The sequence below is a fragment of the Manacus vitellinus genome, unplaced genomic scaffold, assembly GCF_001715985.3.
Source record: "Manacus vitellinus isolate BGI_N305 unplaced genomic scaffold, ASM171598v3 scaffold_4_pilon, whole genome shotgun sequence".
Lineage (NCBI taxonomy): Eukaryota > Metazoa > Chordata > Aves > Passeriformes > Pipridae > Manacus > Manacus vitellinus.
In genome coordinates, this window is record NW_021940604.1 from 19661 (window position 1) to 45872 (window position 26212).

The following is a 26212-nucleotide window of genomic DNA, read 5'->3' on the forward strand; positions in this document are numbered from 1 at the left end:
ATAAGGGCAGTTGCTGGGAAAAGGCAGGGAGAGTTTGGAATTGTTGAAAGGCACAGTATATTCCTCACCACAGGAAATCCTCCTGTGCAGGCACCTGCCTATATATGTTCTTAGGATGGTGAGACTGGAGCAGTAATCATTCAGTTTCACCAACTGTAATGTAGTGCTACTTATTTGTGGTATGAACCTTCAAAACTCAGTCCCATATTTGTTTATGCCAAATATGTTATTTTCTGAGCTTACAAGGCCCTTTACAAGACCTCATTGACTTTCTTTTGTTTGTTTATTTCTCTGTTGGTAACAGGATACCTTTTGAACAACATATCTTTTCAAGTCCTTCCCTGTAAGGGGTGTATTGTTTACCAGTCAGTGGCCAGGACCTAATGCTTGATGAAGGTCATACAGCAGAAAGGGAAGGCAGTCTATCCCTGGTATCTGCTTGCAGAGCCAGAGAGTCAAGCTGGTCTGCTCTGTGTCAGCTTCAAACAGCTGGGATCAGCTAACACTTCCTTCTTTAACCAAAGCTCCTGTCTCATCCTTGCCCATGTTCCCAAGACATCCTTGTCAACAACCCAAATAATTAATCTCCAAGACAGAAAGATGATAAATAATAATAATGAACAGAATACAGAAATTGCAGGTTACCTTGGCAGCAGTGAGGGTGAAGGAATTTGGTTAGTAGGGATGGGCAGAAAGCATGATTTGGAAAGGATAAAATGAGCATGTTCTTGAAATAGGAGTTTGGAAAAGCATCCAACAGGGGAGAGAAGGCAGAAGCCCTTCCCTCAGACATATGGCGGTCACTGGCCAGGGGACAGGACAACAGAATGTCATGTACCCCAGTTGGGTCTGGGGGAAGGCACTAATGAGCAGCAGGACAATCTGACCTGTAGAGCTAGTGCCCTGTGCGGGGTCTGACCCTTACATAAAGCCATGGAAAGGTGAGGAAGAGGACTGCTGCCACATTTCAGAAAGCCCTTGAACAAGGAGAGAGGCAGGGCTTTTGTTGCAAAGGGTCCATGTGGATGACTATCAGACCAGAGAGACATTCTCCTGATGCACACTGCTGATTCCCATACCTCCCAACCAGAGAAAGAGCCACCCTGATCACTGCCCTCCTTCCTGAGCCATCATATCTTCTATTTGTCCAGATTCTTCAGGAGCAATTGAGAACGGGTTGAAGTACTCATCCTCTCCTCCTCAAAGTCGTCTAAATCTTAAACTAGCAGTACCATTTCAAATCCTCCCCATCCAAATGTGTATCCTAACAAAAGAAATAAACAAATGGCCCCATTAGATAAAGAAATAAATAGAAGCTCACTGAGCTGGATAGTGCATCTTTTTACAGTTGTCTTGTTCTCTCCCAACAACCACAAAGTGGTCTCTTCTTGTAAATAGCGTACTCAGAAAAAAAAGTATTTATTCCATATTCATAGAAAAATACACTACTTGTTTTAAATGTCCTTATGCTTAGAAGAATAATGTGAAGTTCAATCCATATTCTGCAGCAGATTTTGAAGTGGTGGCAGGGGGAGAACAAATTCCGGATATGAGAACACAGTTCTTTGCTCAGTGCTGTCCTTCAGAGGTCAAATATAAGAGCTGGTGTCCCGGTGTTTCTTTTTCTTGCCACATTTTCCAAAATGACTGAAGAAACAGAAGGGGAGAGGGGTATAAATGTGAAAGAAACAGGAAAATATGTAGTTCAAGTTGTAGTCCAAGCTGCAGTACTGAAACATTTACTTTTTACAGAGAACACTTCCTCTTTCTTTAGTTTGCACCTTGAATCAGGCAAAAGTTGTTGATGTAATATCCAAAGCCTCTGCTTGAAAAATTGATGTATAGCGCTATGTCCTCAAAATAGTTAGCCAAGGTGTAAATGTTCCCTGCATGTCTTCAGTGCAGTGAAGAGTCTCTCTTGCTCTATGCCCAGAATAGGAAAGCTGTGCCTACAACTCTTTAGCTATAAATCCATCTCATATATGACTTTTCAATGATGTCACAAATGGTGGAATTGCTTCCATAATAAAAGACCCTTCTTCATAGGATGTTTTGATTGAGGTAATGGCTGGTTTTCTTGAGCAGAAAGTTACAGGCTATGCTTCGCAATATCCCTCTTGCACACTATCACTTTCTGCTTCCAGAGATGCATAGGACAACTTTGTGTCTCTATGAGAAAAAGACAGATTTTATCCCCATGCATTTTTTTACAGCCTTCCTAAGTGGTACTGAAAAGTTCAGGTTTCTATTGAGGAAAATGCCACTCACTCATAACATCAACCTAACTAGGGAATTTACTTTGACGTTTGGAAAACCTCAATAATTTGTGACAGTTGGTAAAGTTGGAGGAGAACATCCTCAGGAAACCTCACCCAAGTAAAAGTAAGAAAATACATCTCATACCTTGAAAGCTGCTCCACATCCTCCACTGTCTCGGGTAATGAGATTCCTTTTGTCTCTGGTAAAAGCAATACTAGGAGCCCACAGACAACTGCGAGAATACCTACAATGGACATTGAAGAAATACAAAAGCAATAAGAAAATTTTTACTTTTTTTATTTTCAGAGCTTGTCTACTGAGAAAAGTTTATTCAGATTAAGTTTGAAGTAAGATCTTTCAAGTGAATTCATTTCTGATTAACCTATTCTAGTCAAACACCTTCATGCTACATTAATTTAACCCACTACAAAATCACTTGAGGGCTAGAAGTTCATTTGCAGACTGATTTCCCCTAAAGGAAGATCATAGAAGTCAAAATTCTGTCTTTCCAATTTTGTTTTCAGCTAAAGTTGTCATTAGCACCAATTTCCCTTCTTAGTCTATTCTATTGATTTTGATTTTTCCCCATCACATCTGTCTGCTAGAAGTCTGGTTTAGCCACAGACTCCCATGTCCTCGTTGAAAATAATTTTTTTTCATAGAATTACTCCTCAGGGCTTATTTCTTTCCAAAATGCAACTGAGGGAAAGAATTTTACAGGAATAAAAAGTTATGGATAATACAACATCCATAGTCATAACTGTACTTACCAAAAAACTCAAACTAAGTATTTTTTAAAGGTCATCAACCTCTACTCTTGGCAGTCTAAGCTTACTTTTCGGCAATTATAGAACCTAGCTGTAAGGTTTCTCAGTCTTAAAGCACCTCACACAGTTTCTTTTCTGCTCTTTCAGCAAAGTTATCCAAGCAGACCTGAGCTCTTCCAGACTGTGCGGTGAAATCACACACATTTCACCCATTTGCCATTCAGCCTCTTGCTCTAGGCATGAAGGTCGAGAGGGGCTGGTCTGAGGGGAAGATGAGGCCACACGCTACTTTTGCCCCAGAAGAAAAGCTCTGTTAGGAGGAAGATATTTAAATCAAAAGTACATTTTAAATCAGATCTTACTGAAAATAATTAGAGGCAGCTCCAACCAAATGGCTGCTAATCGGAAAAGCAGGAATGGGGCTATGATCCCCCCTAGGTCACACAGACTTGAACACAGGGAAACACCAAAGTTTCTGGAAAAGACAAAAAGTACCAGATATTAGAGAGGTGCTACCAAACAGATTAACCAGCAGTTTAAAGAACAGAATGTAGACTTAGCTCCAAAATTATCTCATCAGCATATGCCATTCACATTGAGCAGTGGCTATTCAGCTGGGAAACTCTGGAGAAAATCAGGTTTAACTGAATAGCAGTGAAATAGGAAATGCAGAAAAGCAGAGGGAAAAGTTGAAAGATTCGTGGGAGCTTTTGACATACCTCAGTGTTGTAGGGTACAATTCACTGTTCACTAGGTAGACGACTTCAAAAGCTATTGTGATGCTTAGTCTTCCCAGCGTGGCAACTGTCGTTTTGAGCCATGGGATATCTGTTCATTCAAAAAGAAACAGTAGTGAAGTGTCCTTTGCCACAACAGCAGAGTATTTCTGAGAGCCCCAGGCCCCGTCAGCAGAAGTTATACCACAGGAACACTGGATCAGTACAAATCAGACTGAAAGGCCACTGCTGTAGATATCAATCTATACTGGCATTTATTGCTTTTGAGTATCATGTGAGGCTGCTTTGAAGACTTATAAATCACTTGAGTTGATTGATTCAAGATGCTAGGGAGCATAACAGCGTGGGTGGGAAAATGAACATTATAACTTCCATCACCATGTTCAAATTGTGCTCTAGAAAGCATTTATTTGTAGAGGGATATTATGCTGTAAGAAACACTGCTGAGTCACCTCCCAAAGCCTTCTGACCATAAGGAAGCTACCTCTAAAACTGCATAGAATCACAGAATCATTTAGGTTGGAAAAGACCTTCAAGATCATTGAGTCCAACCATTAACCAAGCACTGCCAAGTGTACTGCTAAACCATGTCCCTAAGTGCCACATCTACACATCTTTTAAAAATCTCCAGAGGTGCTGTAGTAAAATAATTCTCCCTAGAGCTGATCACCTACTCTTTGTAATTTGTCTAGCCACTGCACATTAGACACACTCCTAATAATGCCACTCCTGGCCATCCTCCCTTTCCTTTCCCTGGTGCTTGTCTTTGTACCTGACACAACTAGCACAGGGACCTGACACTGCCCTGTTGGCTCTGCCCATCTCTCCTGGCTCTGCTCAGGCTCTGGTGGGTATGGTCTAAACACAACTAGGCAGACAGGGAGGTAAGTGAAAACAACATTCCTGAAACCAGCACGAAGGGGAACTTTGTCACTAGAGAGAGCTGCCAATGATTGTGTTTTCTCAAAACTTCACTAGGAAGAACAAGAAAACATTTCAGTTTGCTCTAAACCAAAATTGAGACACTTGGGTTTATTTCCCTTCCAAAACAACCAAACAAATCCCCATCAGATTTCATCCCATGTTGCAAGACACTGCCTTTGCCCTGAAAAGTTTTGTTTTCAAAATGTGTAAGAAAAGCAAAGGCTGGAAAGAACAAAATAAATCCACATTGTCTCCCTGGCACTCCCTCAGTCCATCAGATCCCCTTGGTGAGGGTGATGTCCATGTGGCTCCTCCCTCTGCCAGGGAACTTGAACTGTATGAGCACCCCAGTGTGATGGGGCTCTCACGAGCTGCTGCTGCAGCTTTTTCCATCTGTACAAACAGGCTTTTCTTGAAAGCAGGAGTTGGACCTCAGGTGTCCCATCTGCAAGTATCTTAATCCCTAGGCTGCCCTCTCCTTACCTTGGCAGGGTCCCCTCAACACTTCACTGCTGAGAGAAGACTGGTGGCAGCATGCTGCTGGCCCCAGGCCACCACTTTCTACCCCTCACTCAGGCCATATCACCCCCATACAATGCTCCTGCTCTAACCCTGGACCTGATGCTCCGTGCTCAGCACATGGTACGGCCCAAAATACATGAAGGTGCTGGAGGAAGGTGTCCTGCCAGAGTAATTCCGTGATGGTGCTCTTTGTTTCCTTCTCTTGTGACAGCCCAAGCTCCACCAGATCAGGTAGTCCTCAGTCCCTGTTGTCCCAGCAGGACCTCTGTACATTTCTAACAAATAGAAAATGATGCTGGCAGATCCAGTAGGCAACATGGTGACCACACCCTCTGTGCCTGAATTGCCATGACCTGTGTTGGGGGAGCTGTCACAGGAGGAGAATGGGGCAGCCAGCATCCACTCAGCACGTGGCAGCTCTTCTGGGATGCACAGAGGTGGGTACCAGGGGGAAATGTGCAGTTTTGTGTTGCTTGCTGGCCTTGCTTAGGTGTCAGAGGGAAATCACTGACCTGAAGAGCCTGACACTGGGAAGGGAATTACCTTCTGGCAAGAAGGCAGTAATGAGACATGCAATGCCTGCCACGATGTTGCTTATTGCAAAGGGCAGGCGCCGGCCAACGCGATCAATTGTCACTATAATTAGGAAAGCGGCAGGCAGCTCCACAGCTCCTGAGATGAAGAAGTCTAGGTATAGGTTTCCACCGACAATTCCTAGGCGCATGACAAGCCCTTGGTAGATCAGGGCACTTGCAAACCTAAACAGCAAAGGGAAAAAAGTGTTGATAGGCAAAAAAATGATTGCAAGCAGCTGGAGAGACCCTAAAAGTCACAAGGGAATCTTTCTTTTAAATCCACCACCCTGGAAACAAACTGGACTGACATGGGCACTCACCAGGCATACATCAGGATGAGCGTACACCTCCTCATCTGGGGAGTCCTCACCAGGTCAAGAAAGGAAGGGTTGCTGACCTCCTCATTGCTAACAGTGATCTGAGGAGATAAGCGAGCAGTAGTCAGCTGTCAGCGCTCAGGCAGGCAGTGGAGCAGAGTTGCTGTGTAAACACAGTGACCACCAATATTCCAGTCCAGTGAGTAAAGGTGTTGACGAGCCAGTTTGCTGCTTATAGCACTCCAGACCAGTGCACAGATATGGGAACAGCTGATAACTGGACACAGCTGTGGGCTTTCCTTAATGATGATCATGCAAAAAACAAATTAAAAAATCCCCAATCTTAACTTGAGAATGGAAAAATTATTTCCTTGTTGTAAACTGAGACAAGTTGACCTGGATTTTCTTGGAAGGCAATAAGCAGTCATTGTCACATCAGGGCCACTGGGAGCAGAACTGCCTTCTGCCAGAGGTGGGAAAGAGGAGGGGACTGTGGCAGGAAGAGCAAAGTGATAGGCTGAGGGGAGCAAGGAGAGAGGGGGTGAGCAGCAAGCAATGGGCTTGGGAACATCACTCCTGGCACAGCTGGGCAGCAGGAAGAAGAGAGGAGTGAGAGAAACTGCAGATCTGTGACAAAGCTTGGCTGCTTCAAAATATTCAACTAGTGAAATTCAGAGTGTCTTAAAATATCCAAGCACTGTGCTGAACATGGTTTTTACTCTGGAAAAAATAAAGCTACTATGTATGAATTAATGGTCCTCATACTGCCTACAAAGTATAATAAATCTGTTCTCGACTTCCTCCAATAGTCACAATGAGGCACTCCATGAAATCATTAGTTAGAAGGTTTAACACTAACAAAAAAGAGTACAATTTCACACACTTTGTGTTTACCTATTTTAGTTCACTACTGTAGATATTGTGGAGCCAAAATATTAGCAGGGTCAAAAAGGGATTAAGCACATTGATGGAGGCTGTTCTTAACTCTGGCCAGCAGTTTTTAACTGTGATGTCCAAGCCAGATGAGAACCCTTTTTTCATATGGTCATTTGGCAGGTGAGGAAGAGCCAAGGAAGATAGGAAGAGGTGGTTTCAGGCAGGGACAAACCATGATACTGCCCAAGAACTAGCAGACCCAGCTGGGATTGCCATCAGCTCTCAAAGTAGCTGTGGGAAATACGGGCTTAAACCTGCTGCACCCTTTTTAGGAGGATTTCAGGCAGCCTGGCTGCTTTGACTCTCAGTTATTGCCCCCTCCTGACAGGAAGCCTAAGAGAGCAAAGAGAGGAGCAAACCCCTCTCTATTACCACGGCATCTGCTGCCCAAGCAGGTGTAGGAACCCAGGCAAATGATCCCAGCTGGTGGGGAGACATGGGTGAAAGGATATAGAAGCAGAAGGGAACATGCAGATCCAGGATGAGAACACAGGTAAAGCCAAAGGCATTGTCGGCTTAGCCAGGGCTATGCCCAAAGCTTTCACCTTTATTTGTTTTCTATATCATAAGGTGGCACAGCTGTTTTTCAGTGAGATTTGGCTGGATGTTTTAACACATGACTTTTTCATAACTGAAAGCTTTTCAAGACAGAGAAGCCCCACATTTGTTTGAACTTCCTTTCTACTCCCTCTTGCTTTTCTACTGCAACTAGAAACAGAAGATTTCTTCAAATCACTACCACTTCTGCTGCGTGCCAGAGCCCTTTGTGAGGCAGGGTGAGGTTGCTGGGTTTCTACACTGCCCTTGGACTCTCTCATAGTAGGGTTATAAAGCTGCTATGTCTGTTGTTTATAAGAACAGGCTGCGAGCCATCAGTTGTGACTTTGTGCAAATATGGTTTTAGTTTTCTAAAGGACTAAAGATAAATTCAGCACAACTGCTACTTATATTTATATGTCTCAATAAAGTCATAATAACTCTAAGCATGACTGAGCACTTCTTTATGGATGACGAAAAAAACCACTGTGGAAAGTCAACACTTCACAGGGAAAAAAATCCTCTTTTTGTTCTTTGAAGTTAGGGAGAGCTTTGCTATTCACGTCAGTCTAGTTAGGAATTCAGGGACAGGGCCCACATTTCCAAAGATACACCATCTGAAAACCCCCGATGAAGTTTTATAATCAACTGCCCTCACATTTTCATGTTTCAGCAAAATTACATATCAAATTTTCCACAATAATTTTAAAAGATATATAGTTCTACACATGCTTAATTCTGCATGGGACATATTTATAATACTTTCATACGTATGTTAATGTTTAAAAGAAATGTCTAGGTATGTCTATATAGTAGGAAATAATATGTATCTGTGTATAAAGGGAGGGGGTTTGATCCACAACTCTCTTAAAAAGAAACTCCTACTCAGTTAGTTGTGGTTCATTCTGGTTTTGGACAGAGACCAAGAATTAGAAAATTAGTTTGAAAAAAATCTCCATGCTAGGATAAATATGAGCAACTGGAAAAAAGGAGTTTATAATTTACACTTAATGAGTTCTGTTTGGAGTTGAACTGTACTAGTGTCATAATTCACAGAGTAAAAGAAGCAATTGTTTTTTTCCTACAAAGGTCATCTGTGGTTTCTGCATGCCAACAAAAACTCAAAGCTGCTACATCAGAGCCATGTAAGGGACTTGGCCAATGAAATTCATACAGACGTATTAGAAAATCTGAGCCAAAGTGCGTTGATGGATAATGCCTATCACTTCTCACTTCTCCCTGTCTCTCCACACCTGCAGCACTTACCCGGAAATTCTGGAGTTGCTTCATGAAAGAGAAGACTGACGTGAGTTAATGTGAGAAATACACTTGCTCCATTATTAATGTGCTTCCTGGAGATGCTTTCTTTCCTCTGGGCACAGCAAAAAGGGTGACAGGCATTCTACATTAAAAAGGCCCCAGGAACAGATCCAGTACAAATCTGTACATGTGGAGGTTAATCTGCTGCAGCTGTGAGTAGCTTAAGGTCATGAACATGGATACTTTTGAAAAAAAATTAAACATAACTTAAAACAAAAAGCAGGGGAAAACACACATCTTCTTTATGACATGACGCTTTGAAAATGCCAATATTTATAGAGAGGAAGTGGGTGTAGCAATGCAGGGCTGAATGCGGAGGGGAAGCTGCAGCAGCACAAGCTTCCGGCTACACGTCTTGGGCCACACTCAGCACTGGTTAATGCTGGCCAGGATGTGAGAATCTCACCGGTGTATATGCCCCAGCCAAAGACAATAATTCACAGAATCATAGAATGGTTTGGGTCAGAAGAGACATTAAAGATCACCTAGTTCCAGCTCCCTTGCCATGGGCAGGGACACCTTCTACTAGACCAGGTTGTTCAAAGCCTTAACCAGCCTGGCCTTGAACACTTTCAGGGATGGGGCATCCACAGCTTTTCTGGGAAACCTGTTCCAGTGCCTCACCACCCTCACAGTGAAGAATTTCTTTCTAATCTAAAAATGCCCTCTGTCCATTTGAAACCATTCCCCCTTATTCTGTCATTTCATGCCCTTGACAACTGTCCCTCTCCAGCTCTCTTGTAGGACCCTTTTAGGTACCGGAAGTGCTCTAAGGTCTCCCTAGAGACTTCACTTCTCTGAGTTCAACACCAGCTCTCTCAGCCTTTTCTCATAAGAGAGATGCTCCAGCCCTCTGATCATCCTCATGGCCCTTCTCTGGATTTGTTTCAACAGGTTTATGTCCTTTTGTAATCTCTTGAGGCTTAACAAGGCCAACTGCAAGGTGATGTACCCGGGTTGGAGCAACCCCCGATATCAACACAGCAGTGGAATGAACAGATCGAGAGCAGCTTTGCTGAGAAGGACTTGGGGGTGCTGGTAGATGAGAGGCTGGACATGACCCAGCAATGTGCACTTTCAGCCCAGAAAGCCACTTGTAACCTGGGCTGCATCAAAAGCAGCATGGCCTGCAGGTCAAGGGAGGTCATTCTGCCCCTCTGCTCCGCTCAGGTGAGACCCCTTCTGGAATACTGCATCCAGCTCTTGGGTGTTGCAAATGAAAGACCTGATTCATTGTTTTACAAATTTTTTTTTTTCAGCCCATATAATTCCAGCCAGTTCACTTTTACCATCTTGCAATTAACAAAGTAAGTGTGGGACTGACAAACTTGTCCTAGTGTGACACATCGCAGAGTGTTGTCCATCACTTAAAAAGAACACAGCTTAGAAAATCCTCTAGCTCAAACAGATGACTGTACCTCTGAGTAATGTGGTGAGAGAAATTTGCCATTGTGTTTTGCAATGTTGCGCATGATTTTTAATGCCTTCTCCCCCTTTTTGCGTGTAAGGAGCCAACGTGGAGATTCAGGAACCACCCTGTAAGAACACAGAATTCATAAATAGAGCTTTTACCCTGTACCATCATGAGTAAACCAAAGTCTTTTGTCTTTTACTCTGTGTTAGCACAAAATACATAATTTTTCAGTTTTTGTAGTATAGAAACTCTTTTGAGGACTGCTTTTCCAGTCAGTCTCCTGTAAAATATGTGATCCTTGTGGGCAAGAAAGAAGAAAATAGACTATATCAATGCTCAGCAAAGCTGAAAAATAAGAAATCTAACTATTGTATTTGCACAATGCTTGTCAAAAGTATGATACCCAACAAGCAAAGAAGGTGCCTGTAGAACAGCAGTGAAAAATAAAAGTCAACACTAAGAACACGTAGTAACACGTATTGGCAGATCAGGAAACTTCTAGCTGTATATAAGATAGACACACACTCAAATGTATACATATTTTATAAACTGAACACAAAGCAATACCACCAACGGGTGTTTCAATTTCTGCTAGCCTAGGGTTGAGATGATTAACAATTTAAAAGTTCACAGCAGGCAACATTTAAGGAAACAATGTGTAGGAAGAGGGTATGTGAGTTAGTTTTGCTGGATCCAGCCCAAAGGACAACCACACCGAGACAGGTGTTTACCATGGCACAGCATTCCACTTTCTCATTGGGACCTGTAGGGCAAGTTCAGACCTGAACTGAATAGGTAATGAGAGGTACAGGTGGGATCTCATGGCTGACGTGAAAAGCAGACTTTGGTCAAGTTAACCTTATAAGCAGAACAGGGTTCTGTGAAGGACCAGCTGTAGCTGATCAGAGAGGCAAACTCTGGGCAGAAAAACAAAAGTAATGTATGTCTGTGATTCACTGATAAAGAATTACAAATACAAATATCTTCTTCCTAACCTACAACATCTTCCACTCTGAAGACTTGGGACCATAACACGAGTCTTTAGGTGCTTGAATAGCAATGGTAATAATAACAAGAGCAATGACTGCAACATTACCAGTAGTAGAGCAGGAAGATGAAGTTGGGCAGTGAAATGGCCAGCTGGAGTCCCTGCCAGGTGGGAATCAAGTATGCAATTCCAGGGAGAATCATAATCCCCAGGGTAAAGAATATCTGAATCACAATTCCAACAATCCTCTGATCGGAACCAACGATCTCTGTCACTGAGCAGAGAGAAAGCCAAAACAAACAACACAGAAACAAACTTAATTCTAAAGAAGAATATTAGAGGTGGAACACAAGGAAAAATAGTACTGTATCAGGTCACAGGTCTGTCTAGCCCGACATCTTGTTTTCAGCAGTGTAAGCATGTCACCAAGGCTGTTCAGGGCCAACACAGGTGACACCTTCTCATCAATTCAACCACCATTCTTCAGTTAGAGGGTTTTCTGACTGCATGTTTACTACTGAATTACATGGGGCCAGAAGAGGGGTTTAACGCTGCATCATGATCATGGGTAGTGGGAAATTGTTAGTAGTCTCCCTAGTACAGTTTTAGCACGTGCTCCAGACAAGAGGATCTTTCAGGCAGGGACTCCATCCAGCAGGTGATACGGACAAGGAGGAAGAGAGTTTAACCATACCTAATAGCTGGTATAGATGGTTGCTCTGAGGGCTAAAGTATGATTCAGCTTGGTTTATTTCCTAGAATGATTATAGCCTTTTTTTTTTAAAATCTTTTGACAGATTTTTTATTTTGTGAATGTGTCTGATCGCTCTGAAAACTATGCAAACCCGTGGACAGGACATCCACAGTTGAGATAAGCAATGTACAAAGAAGTGTCTCTTGCTTGTTCCAAAACTATCACCACTACATAGGCTTCAGAATAAAAGCAGAGGGGTTTATGTCGGTTTACAATACACAGAAAACACTTTTTTAATTTATTTTACCAAAGGAAAAACAATTTTACAGGTAACATTGATTTGTTTCAGCTGGCAATGCAGTGAAATATGACACCATGACTATTTTCATTAACCATTCATCATGTCTGCATAGCTCAGGGGCAACTTCATTGCCTAAACATAGCTGCTTACACTGTCCCAGGAAGAGCTGGGTTGTATGTAAAAGCAAAGGGAGGTTCTTGGGGCAGCCTAAAGCACAGATCAATAGCTTTGGGGATGTATTAATGGCAACCATCCTCTTTGTGCAACCAAACCTATAATCTGTATATGCCTCTTAAAAGATATTAGGTTGGTAAATACTCTGGGGGATCCCAGAATGTAAGAGTAGATCCCTGAAGGAATTTAGAGGGAATCACTCTCTCCCAGAGTTATGCACCTGGCTCAGAGCTGCAGTAATATACTGTGCCTCAGGATGTCAGATCTCAGAACCTCTCCCTAAAGTCAGGCAGTTTGATCTAAGCATTGAAAAACATTCTGTACTGTTAAAGCTTGGACATTTTAAGGATGCCATGGGTCTGTCATAAAACATTTTGCTGGTTAGAGCACTTGCCAAAGTTTCAGGATAAGATCTCAGTTTAAAATTAAGCAGTTCTGGTCCTTTCACTGGATCTTGGACTTTAGCTGCTCAGCAGTGTAACACTGTCCAGAAAAACAAGGTGCTTCTAGGCTTTAGATGCTAAGAGGACTAGATAGGAATGTTTGCACATACATCACCACAGTGGTCACAGGTCTCACTGTATCTATCTGGTTGCAATTCTGCTCTCATTCATCTGAATTCCGCTAGGAATTTTAAAAAGTTGTCACGGGCCTCACAGAAAACACCAATTAGACAAGTTTTTGCACTATATAATGATGTTTTCACTGCGTTTTGGATTATCATAGTAGATTTTTGAATGGCTGATTTTTTTTTAAGTAAATCTGACATCCCATCTCTAATAGATGCCTTCCTCCATGTCTTGCTCTTTCATGCCCTATGGCTGCCTTTCTGAACCTGACAGTCATTCAAGATGCCAAAACAATACCCTTTTCTCGTGAAAAGTAAACTTACTATGTGAGGAGCTTCATTGCTATAGACTGTAGACTGATAGGCTATAATCCATCAAAGACTCTGTAACCCTGCTCTTTTGATGCTATTTATAAATATGCTTCCTTCTTTTTCCCTTTTCAGGAAATAATAATCTTAATATGGACCCTGGTGTCCAGTCTGACACTAATCGAAGTATCTAAGCTAAAGAACGAAAGCAGTGATCAAGCATCTGTCCTCCCAGTGAGGAAAAGCAGTTAATTCCTCTGAGCACCTGTGGAAGATGTTCAGACTGCCAAAATTAACCATGTCCTTGTTTGTGAATCCAGTTTATTTGGGGCTTAATCTGTAGATTTTTATCATCTTGGTGATCTCCTATGTAATAAGAAAACCTTTATATATGCATATTCCGTTCCTTCACCTCTTAATTGTTGGAGAACAAATGCATTAACTAGGATGGACTTGGGTTACTCATTGTCTGCTGACACCAGGGCCAGTGCTTTGTTAACAAGAAAAAATATCAAGAACAGATATAGTCAGACTGTTTGTACTCCAAAAATTCCTCACTTTTCCTAACCAGGAAAGAAAGAAGATTACAGCTCTCACCAATCACATAACATGTCATCCAGGTTCCCTTGCCAAACATGCCTTGGAGAAAACGAAAGATCAAAAGTACAGTAAAATTTGGTGCAAATGCCACTATGATACCACATATCCCAACCCCGAGACAGGACAGCAGGTAGATGAGGATTCTGCCATATCTGTTGAAAAAGGAAAAGAAAGTGAACATCATGAAAAGACAGAAAGTTTTTTCTTTTTTTTCCCCTGACATTTCATTTTAATGCTAGATCTGAAAGTGCCTTTTTGACACCAGCCTTTTCCAAAGGGTGGTTCTTTAAAACTTTGTAGGGTTGGCCCTTGGAATACAGAACTCTTTTCCCGATGGTAGCTGTCACTATCTTTATGTCACTAATTTTAAAACTGGTGATATCCTCACCAGAACCCCTTTTCTTTTAGAAAACTGATTGTCTTTTTGTACCTAAACTATGACACATATGTTACAATTCAGCTTTTTGATCTGATTGGGTTTTGGATAAGGGCAACTTATGTTGGGAATTTCTGTTTTCGCAAATTAGTCTCCTAATAATAATTGGAGCCAGCTGTATGAAAGTCAATCATTCCTACTTTAACTGCTCCATGTGATTTTCTAGGTTTTGTTTAGGTTTCGACTGCTTCTTTTCAAAGTCTGCCTAATGTATTCATGAGTCTCATTTTCCAGCAAGAAACATACTTATGTGCCCAAGGTAAGCCATAATTAAAAAAAAAAAAATCTCCCTGTAGTTTCATAGCAACTGTGTCCTGGAACAAAACTAGATCTTTTCTCCATTTTTTTTAAGAAGAAGAAATTGTGAAAACTGATATAGTTATTTATATTACCATAAAGTATTTGTTTGTTCATTTTGTTTCATGAGAAGAATTAATACAAGACAAAAACCAGGCTATTTTCAACCAGGTCCATTCTTTTGAGTGCTGCCAAGGAGACTAATGGTCTGGCTGCAACACATTCCCCCAGTGCTGTCAATGTACAACATTCATAGTTCTACAGTACTTACATTATGCTCAATAAACAAACACTCCTAGATATATTATTTTTTTTTAATAATTAGATATAATATCTCTGCTCTTTCACACTCTTAAGGTGCTAGTGTCAAATTGCCCAGCCAGACACTGAGCAGAGATATCTTAAATTAGTCAGTGCCATGGCCTCCTTTCTGCCTTGTTTTTTCCCTTTTTATCATATCACTTGGAAAGATGAGGTTTTCCTTAAAAGTACTTTTGTTTGCGAGTTCAAAATTTGTCATCTGAGATGACATTATGGATAAGTCTTTAAGTATTCCTGCCCGCAAAGAAATGGTACTATAATTTATTATTATTAATTACTGCAGATTTGAAAGAAAAATAAAACAGGCAGAAAGAAAGTATTTTATGAACGGAAGAAAAATACTCTGCCATTGAAATAATCAGTGGTGCTCTCAGTCAGTGCATAGGTTGACTACTGTTAAATAGAGTAAAAAGCACAAACTAGGCTCCCTTGTTTACTTTCAGAGCAAAATAGAGCTTATGGGAGCTTCCCACTCTGGAGTAGGTTAGCTGCTCAAGCCTGAATATCGCCCATGTTTTTTCAAAGAATCACAGAATTGGTAAGGTTAACAGAGACTTTTCCCTGGTTTCATCCAGCCCTCTCAGAATTGCGGACCAATTGGCAGGAGCTATGACCTCGGACATAAGCATGTGAGTCCAGCCTGTGAACGGAGAGAGTTACCACACTGAGCCCCTTCCTTCTTTCTTCAAGTAGCTGCTTGCTTCATCAATGGTGCCTCTTAAACATCCTTCAGTAAACATCAGTCTAGGAAACTCCTCTGAATGCTTCCTTTCTGTTTCTCTGTCTTTCTGCCCTTCCTGAGTCCAGATGTGCACAGGAAACATTGGAAACCACAAGAAAAGCTCATTTCATGACATTTTAAGGTCCAAACAGGATCAGTAAGTAAGACTGCATAAAGTTTCCAGCCCAAATAGAAGCAAAGATTACATTGGCTGGGTTTTGTTAACACAGGTTGGGGACGTTTATCCAAAATGAATTAAACCTCCAAAATGTTGACACATACCTATCACCTCCCAGCAAACCAAATGATAGCAGAGCCTATACTGTACCTGTCTGCAGCATAGCCCAGGATGAACGCACCAGTCAGAAACCCCAGATTGAGGATGGCCTGTGAGAGATCCAGCATCCAGGCGTTGCCACACACAAGATTATACTGTGGGAACAAGGGAGAGGCATAAAACATCTAGGTGGGTTATTTGTCATCCTCAGGGCTAAACATTACAGAAACTGCATAGGTCCACATGGGAAGGGGAAGTGGAAAGGAAAGGCGAAAAGGGAATGGGAAGGGTAAGTTCAAATATGCTTGCTCAACAGTAAGCACTGGTGGGCCAGGGAAGCGCAGCCATAACAAGACTCTTCAAGTGGTTGTGAAGATAGAGAGAGAGCTCCTCCTTGCCAAAAGGCAATTGTAACGTCAATTGTCCAGATGTGGAAAGCAAATTGCTCTTCTCCAAACAGTGCTGTTAAATATGTGGCAAAGTCATAACTTTAGTGCAGATTAAGGGTCCTCAGCTATTGCCAATGAAAACATCAGCTTACAGAGATAGCTTAATTATTTTTCTTAGTGCCTTCTAGATAAAAGCAAAAACATGTGGTCTCTGAGGAAACTGAAAACAGATCTCAGGTCAATTTCAGATACATATTTTCTTTGTGTAGCTTTCCCATACTTTTCTATTCTTTATACTGCAGCATCCATAACTCCCTAGCACAATAATAGAGATGGGGATGATGATGTGGGGGGGCAAAGGGAAGGGGTAAGTCATTATGGAGAAAAAAGTGAAGAGACTAGGAACTAAAACAAAACTAAAAACAAAGTAGTTCTGTGGACAGCATGGCACTGGAAATTACTTTAGAGGTTCTTGGAGAATAAAGGAATACTAAGCACTGCAGACCAAATGGAAGCTGGGAGGTTTCGATCCGTATCTGGGGTAATCTTTGGAACAATGAGGCCTCGGGACCAAGGCAAGCCACAGACAACAAAAACTGCCACTATTTACCCTAGAGAAACCCTTTTGCTTTCAGGCATGAGCTGTAAGGAATTTTTTCATCGCTAACAAGGGGCTGGTCACTGTAGCACACACAGTATACCACATTTGTGCTCACCAGCACATATACAACACCAGTGCTCAAGCACTGTGCTTGAATGGAGTAGCCACAGGGTGAGCTGGAATGATTAACAGCCTCTTCTGCTATTCACAGTTCTCCAGACTCTAAAATTTAGTGTCATGATCCTGAGCTCCATCTCAGCCTATTTGAATGCTGAGTAGGTAATGCCCAGTGAGTATTACCTGGGCCTGAGATTTCAGAGATGCCTAACAACATACAAGGGGCACCTCATGAGTCTCCAACCTGATAGATATCCCATCTCTGCTGACTTTTTTTAAAGTCCTGGTTCTGATGCCAACATCATTACTCCAGGGAGTTTGACTGACCACCTTTCAACCAAGTCAAGCTATCAGCACCCGGCTTCCATTTCTGTAAATCTTGAGCAAGAGCTGCAGAAACTTCTGAGAGGAATAAATGCTGCTCTCAGCTCTCATTCTCAAGGGCTATTGCAATGCTTTCCTAAAATAGCCTGAACGTGGAGGAACATTTTCAAATGCTGCTTAACCTCTTGCTTTTTGAAACTATGGTGATCCTAGCAAATAGTATCAAAAGGTGCAGCTTTGGAAAACAGCAGGGTTTTTTATGAGGATGATCATTAAAAGAAGATTTTTAGAACACAATGCAATTGCCTCTGCTGATGGCAGAGGTTGGGACTCTCTTTGACCCTTTTTCAAAGAATATATTTATTTTTTAAATAGTTTGATCTCTCTGTACTGTAAACAGGCAATGAATAAACTGTCATGAAAGAAGGCAGGAGAACGAACAGGGGAAAGCATCTTTAACAGAGAGGACTCTTTCGTCTGTACAGCTATTTCCTATTATTTATGTGGCAGCTGAAACTAGACCTTTGCTAACAATATAGTCAAATATTGTATTATTCTACTAAACAAGAACATACAGAAAACTTCTAAGGAGCTATGGGTTCTTTCTGAAGCTTAGTGACAATACACTATATTCTCCTAAGTTAGTCCTGCACTTTGTTTTTTCTAAGTATTAAAATAACTTCTGGTACAGATAAGCATTTCTGGTTGCTTGACGTAGCGCCCAACATTTAAGTCATCACCCTGCTAGTGTCTTGTTTTTCATTTGCAAACATAACCTTCAGAGAGGAATGTAACCTTTAAAAGAGAATTGCACAGCCTGCAGAGATCTTTTCTTTACCCAAGCCACTTGTCAGACCCACTTCACTGCTTGAGCTGTGACCTGGTTTGGTTGTGTCTGAAAGTTATCCCTATATGTATCTCTTGGAGGAAAAGTATCAGCAACACTTTACCCAGAGTCTTAGACTGCCTCCAGTTAGTCAGTATTCTCCTATATGACACTCCTTCAAAACACCTCCCATGTTCCTTGCTAGAAGGCTCCACAAAAGGTACTGGCATGGTGCCTCCTCTCTGTTTCTGAACCTTCATATGCCCATCCACGCATGGGCTGATGTTTACACTTCTAAAATATGCTAAAACATTTATTGCAATGGCAGAGAAAAGGATATGGAAGAGTAAAGGAAAGCCTTAGGTTTTTCTTCCCCTCATCTTAAGCCTATTTGTTGATCTGTGGTGCTGGCTACACCTAGACCCTGTTAAAACCCAGCTAGCTGGCTCCTGATTGCAATCATCAAAAGTGATCTAGCTCAGCTGGCCAGCTCCAGATAAGGGCACATCCTCTTCCTCAGCATTGCTATGCTCCTGGCTAAGCCCCTCACTGCACAGGTGCAGGCCCCCAGAACAGGCCTGCAATCCATCTCTGCATTCAGTCCTGCACCTACCTGATTGATTTCTATCCACTGTATGACACAAAGCACTGTGTGCCTGAACACAGCCCCTTTCTGTTTAGGTTGTTGAGTAAAACAAGTTGCACTGCCCAAATTGATAAAACATCCCCTTCTTCACTGCTTTCATCTTAGTCCTGGCAGTGAGCTGCCATTGTAAGCAGAAATGAGCTGTTGTCAAGAGACAGTCAGCAGGAACCAGCTCCTTCAGGACATCACTCTGTAGCATCCTTAATAGACCTGGGAAAAACAGTTTCTTCCACCCTGCCAGCCTTGCAGTACAGGTTGCAATACAACCCTGCTTGGAAATACATCCCTGTGGTGAACATTTTCATACCTGCTAGGAGCTTGAACATCAACGAGATGTTCAGATTTACAGTGGCACTGGTGTGACTTGAAGGAACAGTGCTGTTGTGTTTGCTGATCTCTAGAGCAGCAGCAAAGCACCTGAGTGAGATCTCTCTGGGAGAAGTAAGAGGTTTTGCACTGGTTCCCTGTAGCTCATTAGTGGTGTAATATCTGTAGGAAGGAGTGGCAACTGGCTGAGATGGGAACAGAAGAAATGCTTGTACATGACTAATGACTGGGAAATATGGGGCTCTGGCAACTCATTTCTTCATAACTTTGGTAGAAGGCAAACATTTTACACTTTAGTTTGACATAAAGACTAACCACAAACTTGTAATTCCTGACGCTCTAGAGACCTTTAGTCACCGAGCAAATCCCAAAATACTTCAGCATACCTATCCCTGGAGAAATATATTGCTTTAAATAACAACATGCCATTAAAAGCTCCTCAAAATGTAGCAACTTTGAGGAGGAGTTTCGAAGCACTTTACTGCCTGTTTCAATTAAATTTCAAAATGGATTAAAGCCTTTGGTCTATAAAGAGCTCTACAGTGACTGCCCAGCCCAATTGCAACAGCATATTGAGAGCCCACACAAGTTTTAAATGGCATTCATACAGGTGGCCAAACAGAGAATGGTTTACCCTTTGACTCCCAGTGACAAACGGTTTAGGGTAATACTCACCGTTTAAGGAAACCTGGGAAGATGTAGACTGTTCTTGCATGTTCCTTATTTGTTGCTGGGCAGTTCTTCTCCACCTCTCTTGTCCTCTGGCCTTTCAAACTGCTATCTTTCCCAAATCCTTACTGCAACAAACCCCCCTGCAAGTGCATGCAGTGGAAAGGGAGAAATTACCTTCTTTTTCTCTTTCTGTTAAAGCTTCTGTCAGAATGCTAAGGGACAAAGCAACAACACTGTCCTTCTTCATGTCTTGTTTCAAGCTGAGCACTCAACAGGTCAAGTGGAGTCAGTCTGTACCCTGCTGCCAGGGGCTGGGGCTGAAGCCCTGAGGGACAGATTAGTGTTTAAAGCTTTGCATATTTCTCTCCTATTCATGGCCTAGGGCCCAGCTGATACCTTTGCATCCCTGCCACTCAGATCATCTCATTCATTGAGTCTCCTAAGAGAGAAGACCTGTTCTTTCTTTCTTCTTATATCTGTCTAGGGCCAAAACAAGAGGGAGGTAGGGAAACTCACCACCTCCTAAAGGAGGAAAAGCAGCAGTTGTCCTCAAAACAATAAGAACAAAAATGCCCAAAACCTCAGCCAGTGCCAGCAGTCTCAATGGCAGTGGCAGAAACACAGCCCCAGTGGCACAACCCCTGCTCAAACGCCTCTCATACAGGGAAATCTTAGTTAAAGCTTTGAAAGTAATTCAGCAATTGCTGCTCCCTTTGCTCCTCTGTCTGCCCTTTTCTACTTTCCCGCCACCAATTACTATTAATGCCACCATGACAATGGAAAAAAACAGGGTACAGCCATGCCAGTAACAAGAGTCATACTAGATAAACAATTGAGGGTGAATTGCGTTGCTTATTGCCTTGGAGGAGGATAGCAAAAGGACCAGCTGTGCTTTCTCCACCGTGAGTTTGGCTGCCATATTATCTCCTTCTCTGAGTGACTCTAAAAGCTACAAGACAAACATTTTTGCCTTCCTTATGGGTTTCTCTGCAAATGCTGACTGTTGATTTCTGAGACAGCTGGTGAGCAGAGGATGAAGGAGATTGATTCCCAGCAGGTGCATAGACTGTGTTCAGATGATCCCTTGTACACCTCAGACCTCACACTTTGGCAACAAATTACTGCCAGGTCTCAAAATGACATCATCTACAGCGTGAAGACTTGCTGCAGACAGAGCATATTGGAATCTGCCCCTTCTGCTGAACTTCTCCTGACCTTCTGCCAACAAAGGGTCTAATAAATGCTGCCTAAAATATGCCAGCTGTTCTGTAGTTGCTGGTGACCACATAGACTTCCCTTTTCCTTTTATCCACCACCACTGGTCATTCCACCTGCAGACACAATTTTAGCTTGTGCCCATGCCTCTAGGAGTCACCAAAACAAAAAATATCTGAAAAAAATCTCTTTGCACATTATTTCCAGACACCCTATCGCAGAGTGATAGATTTATCTCCACTGGGATAAAAGAACATAGTGCCAAAGCCCATCAGTATTAAAGATCAGTGACTGCCTCTTCAGCACGGTTTCCTCAGAAAGTTAGGTTTATTAACTTCTGTATGTCCTGGATATATATGTCCTTCAAAAGGCTCGCCCAGAAGGAGACAGCAAGCAACACACTTCCTGTTTCAAGTGTTATGGAGCTCAGGGAGTGAGCTGGGCTCTTTTCCAGACCTCTGTGCCAGACCATGAATCTGTGGCCCTCCTGGTCCACTACAGCCCCTCAGCACCCCTCCTCTTCCTCCTTCTCCATCTGCTGCTCAGAAACATAGGCCTTTCCTGCTCTCCTCCCACTGTCAGAGCTGCTGCTGTCACCAGCCTTCCCTCCCAAGCAGTGCCAGCCGCCTGCTTTGACCAGCATCATTTCAGGTGGCACCAGCTGGCATGAGCCCGGAATATATTTAGCTTGATAATTACCCCCTCAGCCCTCCTCTCCAAGCAAAATCTGAGAAACTACTGCATTCCTGTGCTGCAGCTGATGCATGCAGCCCTGTCTTCCAATTTCACAAGATGTGCAAGACCCACCCAATCAAACCGGAGAAGATTGCATTTGGCCAAAGTCCTCTGCACAGATCCACCACCTGCAACACTGCTGTGTCTTGAAATGATAGCTCAAAACCTTTGCATCAACCCAAATCAACCCAGGTTTGGTTTGCTCAACTTTAATTTGGGCACCACAGCAATGGGCTGTGTGTGCAGCACCAGTGGACAACTACTCGTCTAACCTGGATTGCCCTCACAGAAAAGCCTGACCTAAAACAGCGGGGCACAGAGACCCTTAGGTGTCCCTACTACAGAAGTAGGGACCTACTCTCAGAAACAGTTAGACATCAAAAGAAGATTTTGAGAGGGAATCTTTAGCAATGTTCTGTTGCTAAATGTTTAGCAATGTTCTGTTTTGTTCTAGATCAAACTAGCTGGCTTTGCCATGTGCTCCTGTGATGATTTCTTAATACAATTTGCTCTTCTCCCAAATGTTGAAGGACGAAAGCCCCGGTATGTTCTCCCAGCATCCTGCTGTACCCCAGCACTGAGAAGCAGGAGTCCTGCACCAGCAGGTGATGCAGCAGGCACTCCAGGTGCTGCTTACAAAGTAATGTGTGCTTTTTATCAATCCACATTCCCCTTTTTCTTTTGCTTCCTTCTGCTGATGCTTCCACAAAAGCCTTTGCAGTAGACAGCTAAGATAAGAGAATGGCAAGTGAGCAACATGATCAGTGAAATCAGGTACTGCAATGCCATTCATTTCACAACTCCTCATAAATCAGTCCATTCAGCCACATGATTTGACTTCTGAAAAGTGCTCAGAACTTATTGCAATAGCCTGTAGTTTGGCTGCCAGATCTGCTGTGTTATATGACATCTTGTCCCAGAGAAACACACACCTGCTTTTGCCCTCTACCTCCCCTGTCACAGCGCAAATCCACACTGGGTGTGTGCATGCCATAGGCGTGGAAGAGCTCCTTCAGTACACTGACTTTTTTTCCCTCTCTTCTCTTTTTCTCCCTGAACATATGTCTACGAGATTGTCACATAACCCATCCTTTCAACTTTGTCTCCTTGGTCACTTCCACTGTTGATTCAGTGAGACATAAAGTACCAGAAATCTTTAGTTGAAAGAAACAAAAATATTTCTGCACATGTGGACAAAATGAAGCATTTACAAGCAGATGGATGAGAACAAAAGTCTTTGGTGAGTTGATTAAACAGAGCAAAAATGTGCCTAAATTGAGTCACACTTTGTTAGAGAAAACTCAGCTGAGAAAAAGGACACTAAAGTAAATCTGGGATTTAAATTGTCTTTGCTGAATGTATAACTCATTAACAAGATATCAAGCTCCTTTTAGTAGCTGATCTCAAAGCAATTGAGCCAGGACACGCATGCTACAAGCTTCTTTTTTAAATGAAGAAATCAAGCATTGTGGGATGTGATTTATCCAGAAAATGTTGCAAAACTGGAAACTGGTTGCAAGTGCCACAAGTCACAGCCCAGCACCCTTCATCCGAGCTGCACCCAGCCAGCAAGACTCTAGGAGTCACAGTGACACTGATGGTGCAACCTGCTGCCCCAGCATAGGGTAGAGACAGTCCCAGCCTGTCTCTCCTTGCAGACTGTTGCTCCACAGTTTTCCCAATATGCACCTTTGGGGGCATGGGTAGGGAGTGCTTCCTCAGCATCCCTTCATCCCTTCTCCCTGCCCTGGCTCTGGAGGGTCTCCCCAGCAGAGGGGAGGGAAGAAAGTGCAGATGGGTGAGGCATTTGTCTGAGATCCTTGAACTTTTCACTTCTATTTATTGCTGCAACACAAACACTGGTTATCTTCTCCCTTACTGTACCCAATGGCTCACTAGAAAATCACAGTGATTTTGCTGGATATACAAATTGCTGCCATAAATGGACTCTGAGCACCATCTTATAAACACAAACTACATGCTTTCATCTACAGCAAGGCTGAAGGGGGGAAAAAATTATGAACGAAAGAGGAATCTCTATACTTTTGTTTTTAAGGCGTAGCCAGGCTGGAGCTCCCAGGCAGCATTTGTCCTCCTGCGCACCCAGTCCCAGCTACCACTGCCAGCACAGGCAGAAACACATCATTATTAGGGGCCAAAGTTTGACACCAGCTCCCTGCATGTCATTTGTGGCCCTCTGAGCAGCCTTGATTTCAGTGATCACACACATAAGCCAGTTCTGAACCTTTGCCCAAGGGCCAGGGCCAGTCAGGTGCTCCGATTTCTCTTTTCCTGTACACAGACCCTGGCTAAAGCTGCTCAGGTTGCATATGGTGCTGAAAGAATGAAGCTACTGCTCTGGAGAGACTTAAGCCTACAAGTGGATAAAGCAGTCCCAGTTGGATGGGAAAAAGATGATGAATTGAAAAGTCAGGATAGGCATCTCTTTTCAATTCAGTGTTTGCTCAGGGCTTTGCCTGCTGTGCCCTGCTGTGTGTTTTGGAGGACACAGCTCTAGTGTAAGTACCCAGTTAAAAACCACAGTGGGAGGCTCATGAGACAGAGAGGAACTAGAGTCCTCAGCTGTACTGACACATTTTGCAGTGCACCTTGATGATTTCTGAGCCAATCCTTCTAAGTACATTGTGTTTTTCATCACTGCATGAGTGACAATTACTGTGTAGGATGACCTTAAAATACACACTCCTAGTGTGTAGACTGTGTTTTGGAGCCAGACCACAGCCCATCCACATGATTACAGATTACACAGAGGATCTCCCAGGAAAGCATCTCCAATTGTCTTTGCAGCCTCACTAGGAAACCACTACATTTGTAAGTGCTTACCACTAGTGGTAATAGCCTGTGGTTCTCTGACACCAACATTCAGGAAAAGCTGAATGATAGCTTTGGGCAATAACGTGTGTTTGGTTTGGTTTTTTTTCTTTAGTAAGCACAGTCATTTTTGCTGACTCCTGCCAGATCTCAGAAGGGCAGTCTGCCACCAGTTGTTGTTTGTTACCTACAGACTTAAATATTCAGTACTGGAAATACAAAGAACAGATAATATACAGTGATCCAGGTGAGCAAGTACACTTGGAGTTTACACCATCAAAGTTTCTGGCCCAAAACTGAGCATCAGAAGCCTCAGCTGCAAGGCAAGACTTAAGTCTCTATCTTAATCTGACATTCCTCTAGAGACAGAGCAATCTCTGCACAGGGTATTTGGCTTTGCATGGGGTGCTTGGCTTTGGGTAGCCACCTTTCAGATCAGCTCACCTTTCCCTAAAAGCCTGATGCCAGCACTTGATCATACTTATTGTCCTGATTTGCTTATGACTCAAAATGAAACAAATCCAGAAAAGAAAACCAGCCACCAAAGTAACGACCCTCACAGTGCCAATCCCATTTTACTGCTGCAATCCCACACCAGGATGGATGCTGCTAATTAGAGGATGGGGATTTTCCTTACCTCGCTGATGAGGGATGAGTGGGGCTGTTCATATACCCAGTTATCATGGCAAGTGGTGAGTGGCAGGTGGCCCATGCTGTGATTGCCATAGTGGGCGAGTGAGCTGGCGCAGCTGACGGAGTCATCCCACGCGACATCCAGCCTCTCACACTCCCCGCTGGAAGACTTGTTCCCCAGGTGCAGGGGTAGCAATGTGAAGTTTCGTTCCTCTTCCAGCGTCCAGCCACATCGTTTACTTAATTCAGCTGCCCCAGGGATCCTGCACCAGAAGTTCTCCGGTGCCCGCCCAAGGAAAACCACGCTTGCAAACAGGGAAGAAAAAGTTATGCCTGTCTGGCTAAGGAGGAAAAAGACCCTCTTTTGAAATCTTCCGAATTCCCCAGCTTCCTTCAAAACCTCATCAAAAGATGGCATTATGTGAGGTGGTCTGTCCACACAGAGACGCAGAGACACGCAGAGACAGACACGCGGGTGTGCAGCGCTGCCGGTAGCATGAGCGAAGCCGGAGCGGGGCGCAGCTGCAGGCGGGCATGCAAGCGCGCCCTGGCACACGTGAGGAGACTCAGGGCATGCTAAGTGGCACAAGGCTTACACACGGCCGGGAGAAGTGAGAGCTAAAGAGCGCAAACATATTGTAGGAGAGGAGGGGCGTGCATTTCCTATTCATCACGAATGTTAAACAGATTATGTAATAAGCCCAGTTAACTCCTTCGGGGCTAGTGAGGCGCAAATGCCAGCTCCCACTGTGGCTGAGATAAATAGGTGCAAGGATAAAGCAGAGAGTTAAATGGAAAAGAGTACAGAAGCTGTTGTAAAAAGCAGCAGCGAGTGATGCAGGCTCTGTGGGATGGCAGGGGCAGGAAGAAAGTTGTTCCAAAGAGACCTATGATCTTTCCT

At 43.1% G+C, this 26212-nt stretch overlaps 1 protein-coding gene across 1 annotated transcript; it reads right to left on the reverse strand.

The window, feature by feature from the left end:
• Positions 1–1522: 1522 nt before the first annotated feature.
• On the reverse strand, positions 1523–25917 carry LOC103757061 (solute carrier family 22 member 3). Its single transcript, XM_008923165.3, has 11 exons — positions 25316–25917; positions 16046–16149; positions 13940–14094; positions 11405–11570; positions 10313–10430; positions 6105–6202; positions 5753–5967; positions 3746–3854; positions 3389–3501; positions 2404–2503; positions 1523–1647 (listed from the first exon to the last, which is right to left on the reverse strand). Exons 1-11 carry the CDS (start codon positions 25727–25729, stop codon positions 1590–1592), a joined length of 1650 nt encoding a protein of 549 aa, XP_008921413.2. The 5' UTR covers positions 25730–25917; the 3' UTR covers positions 1523–1589.
• Positions 25918–26212: the final 295 nt, after the last annotated feature.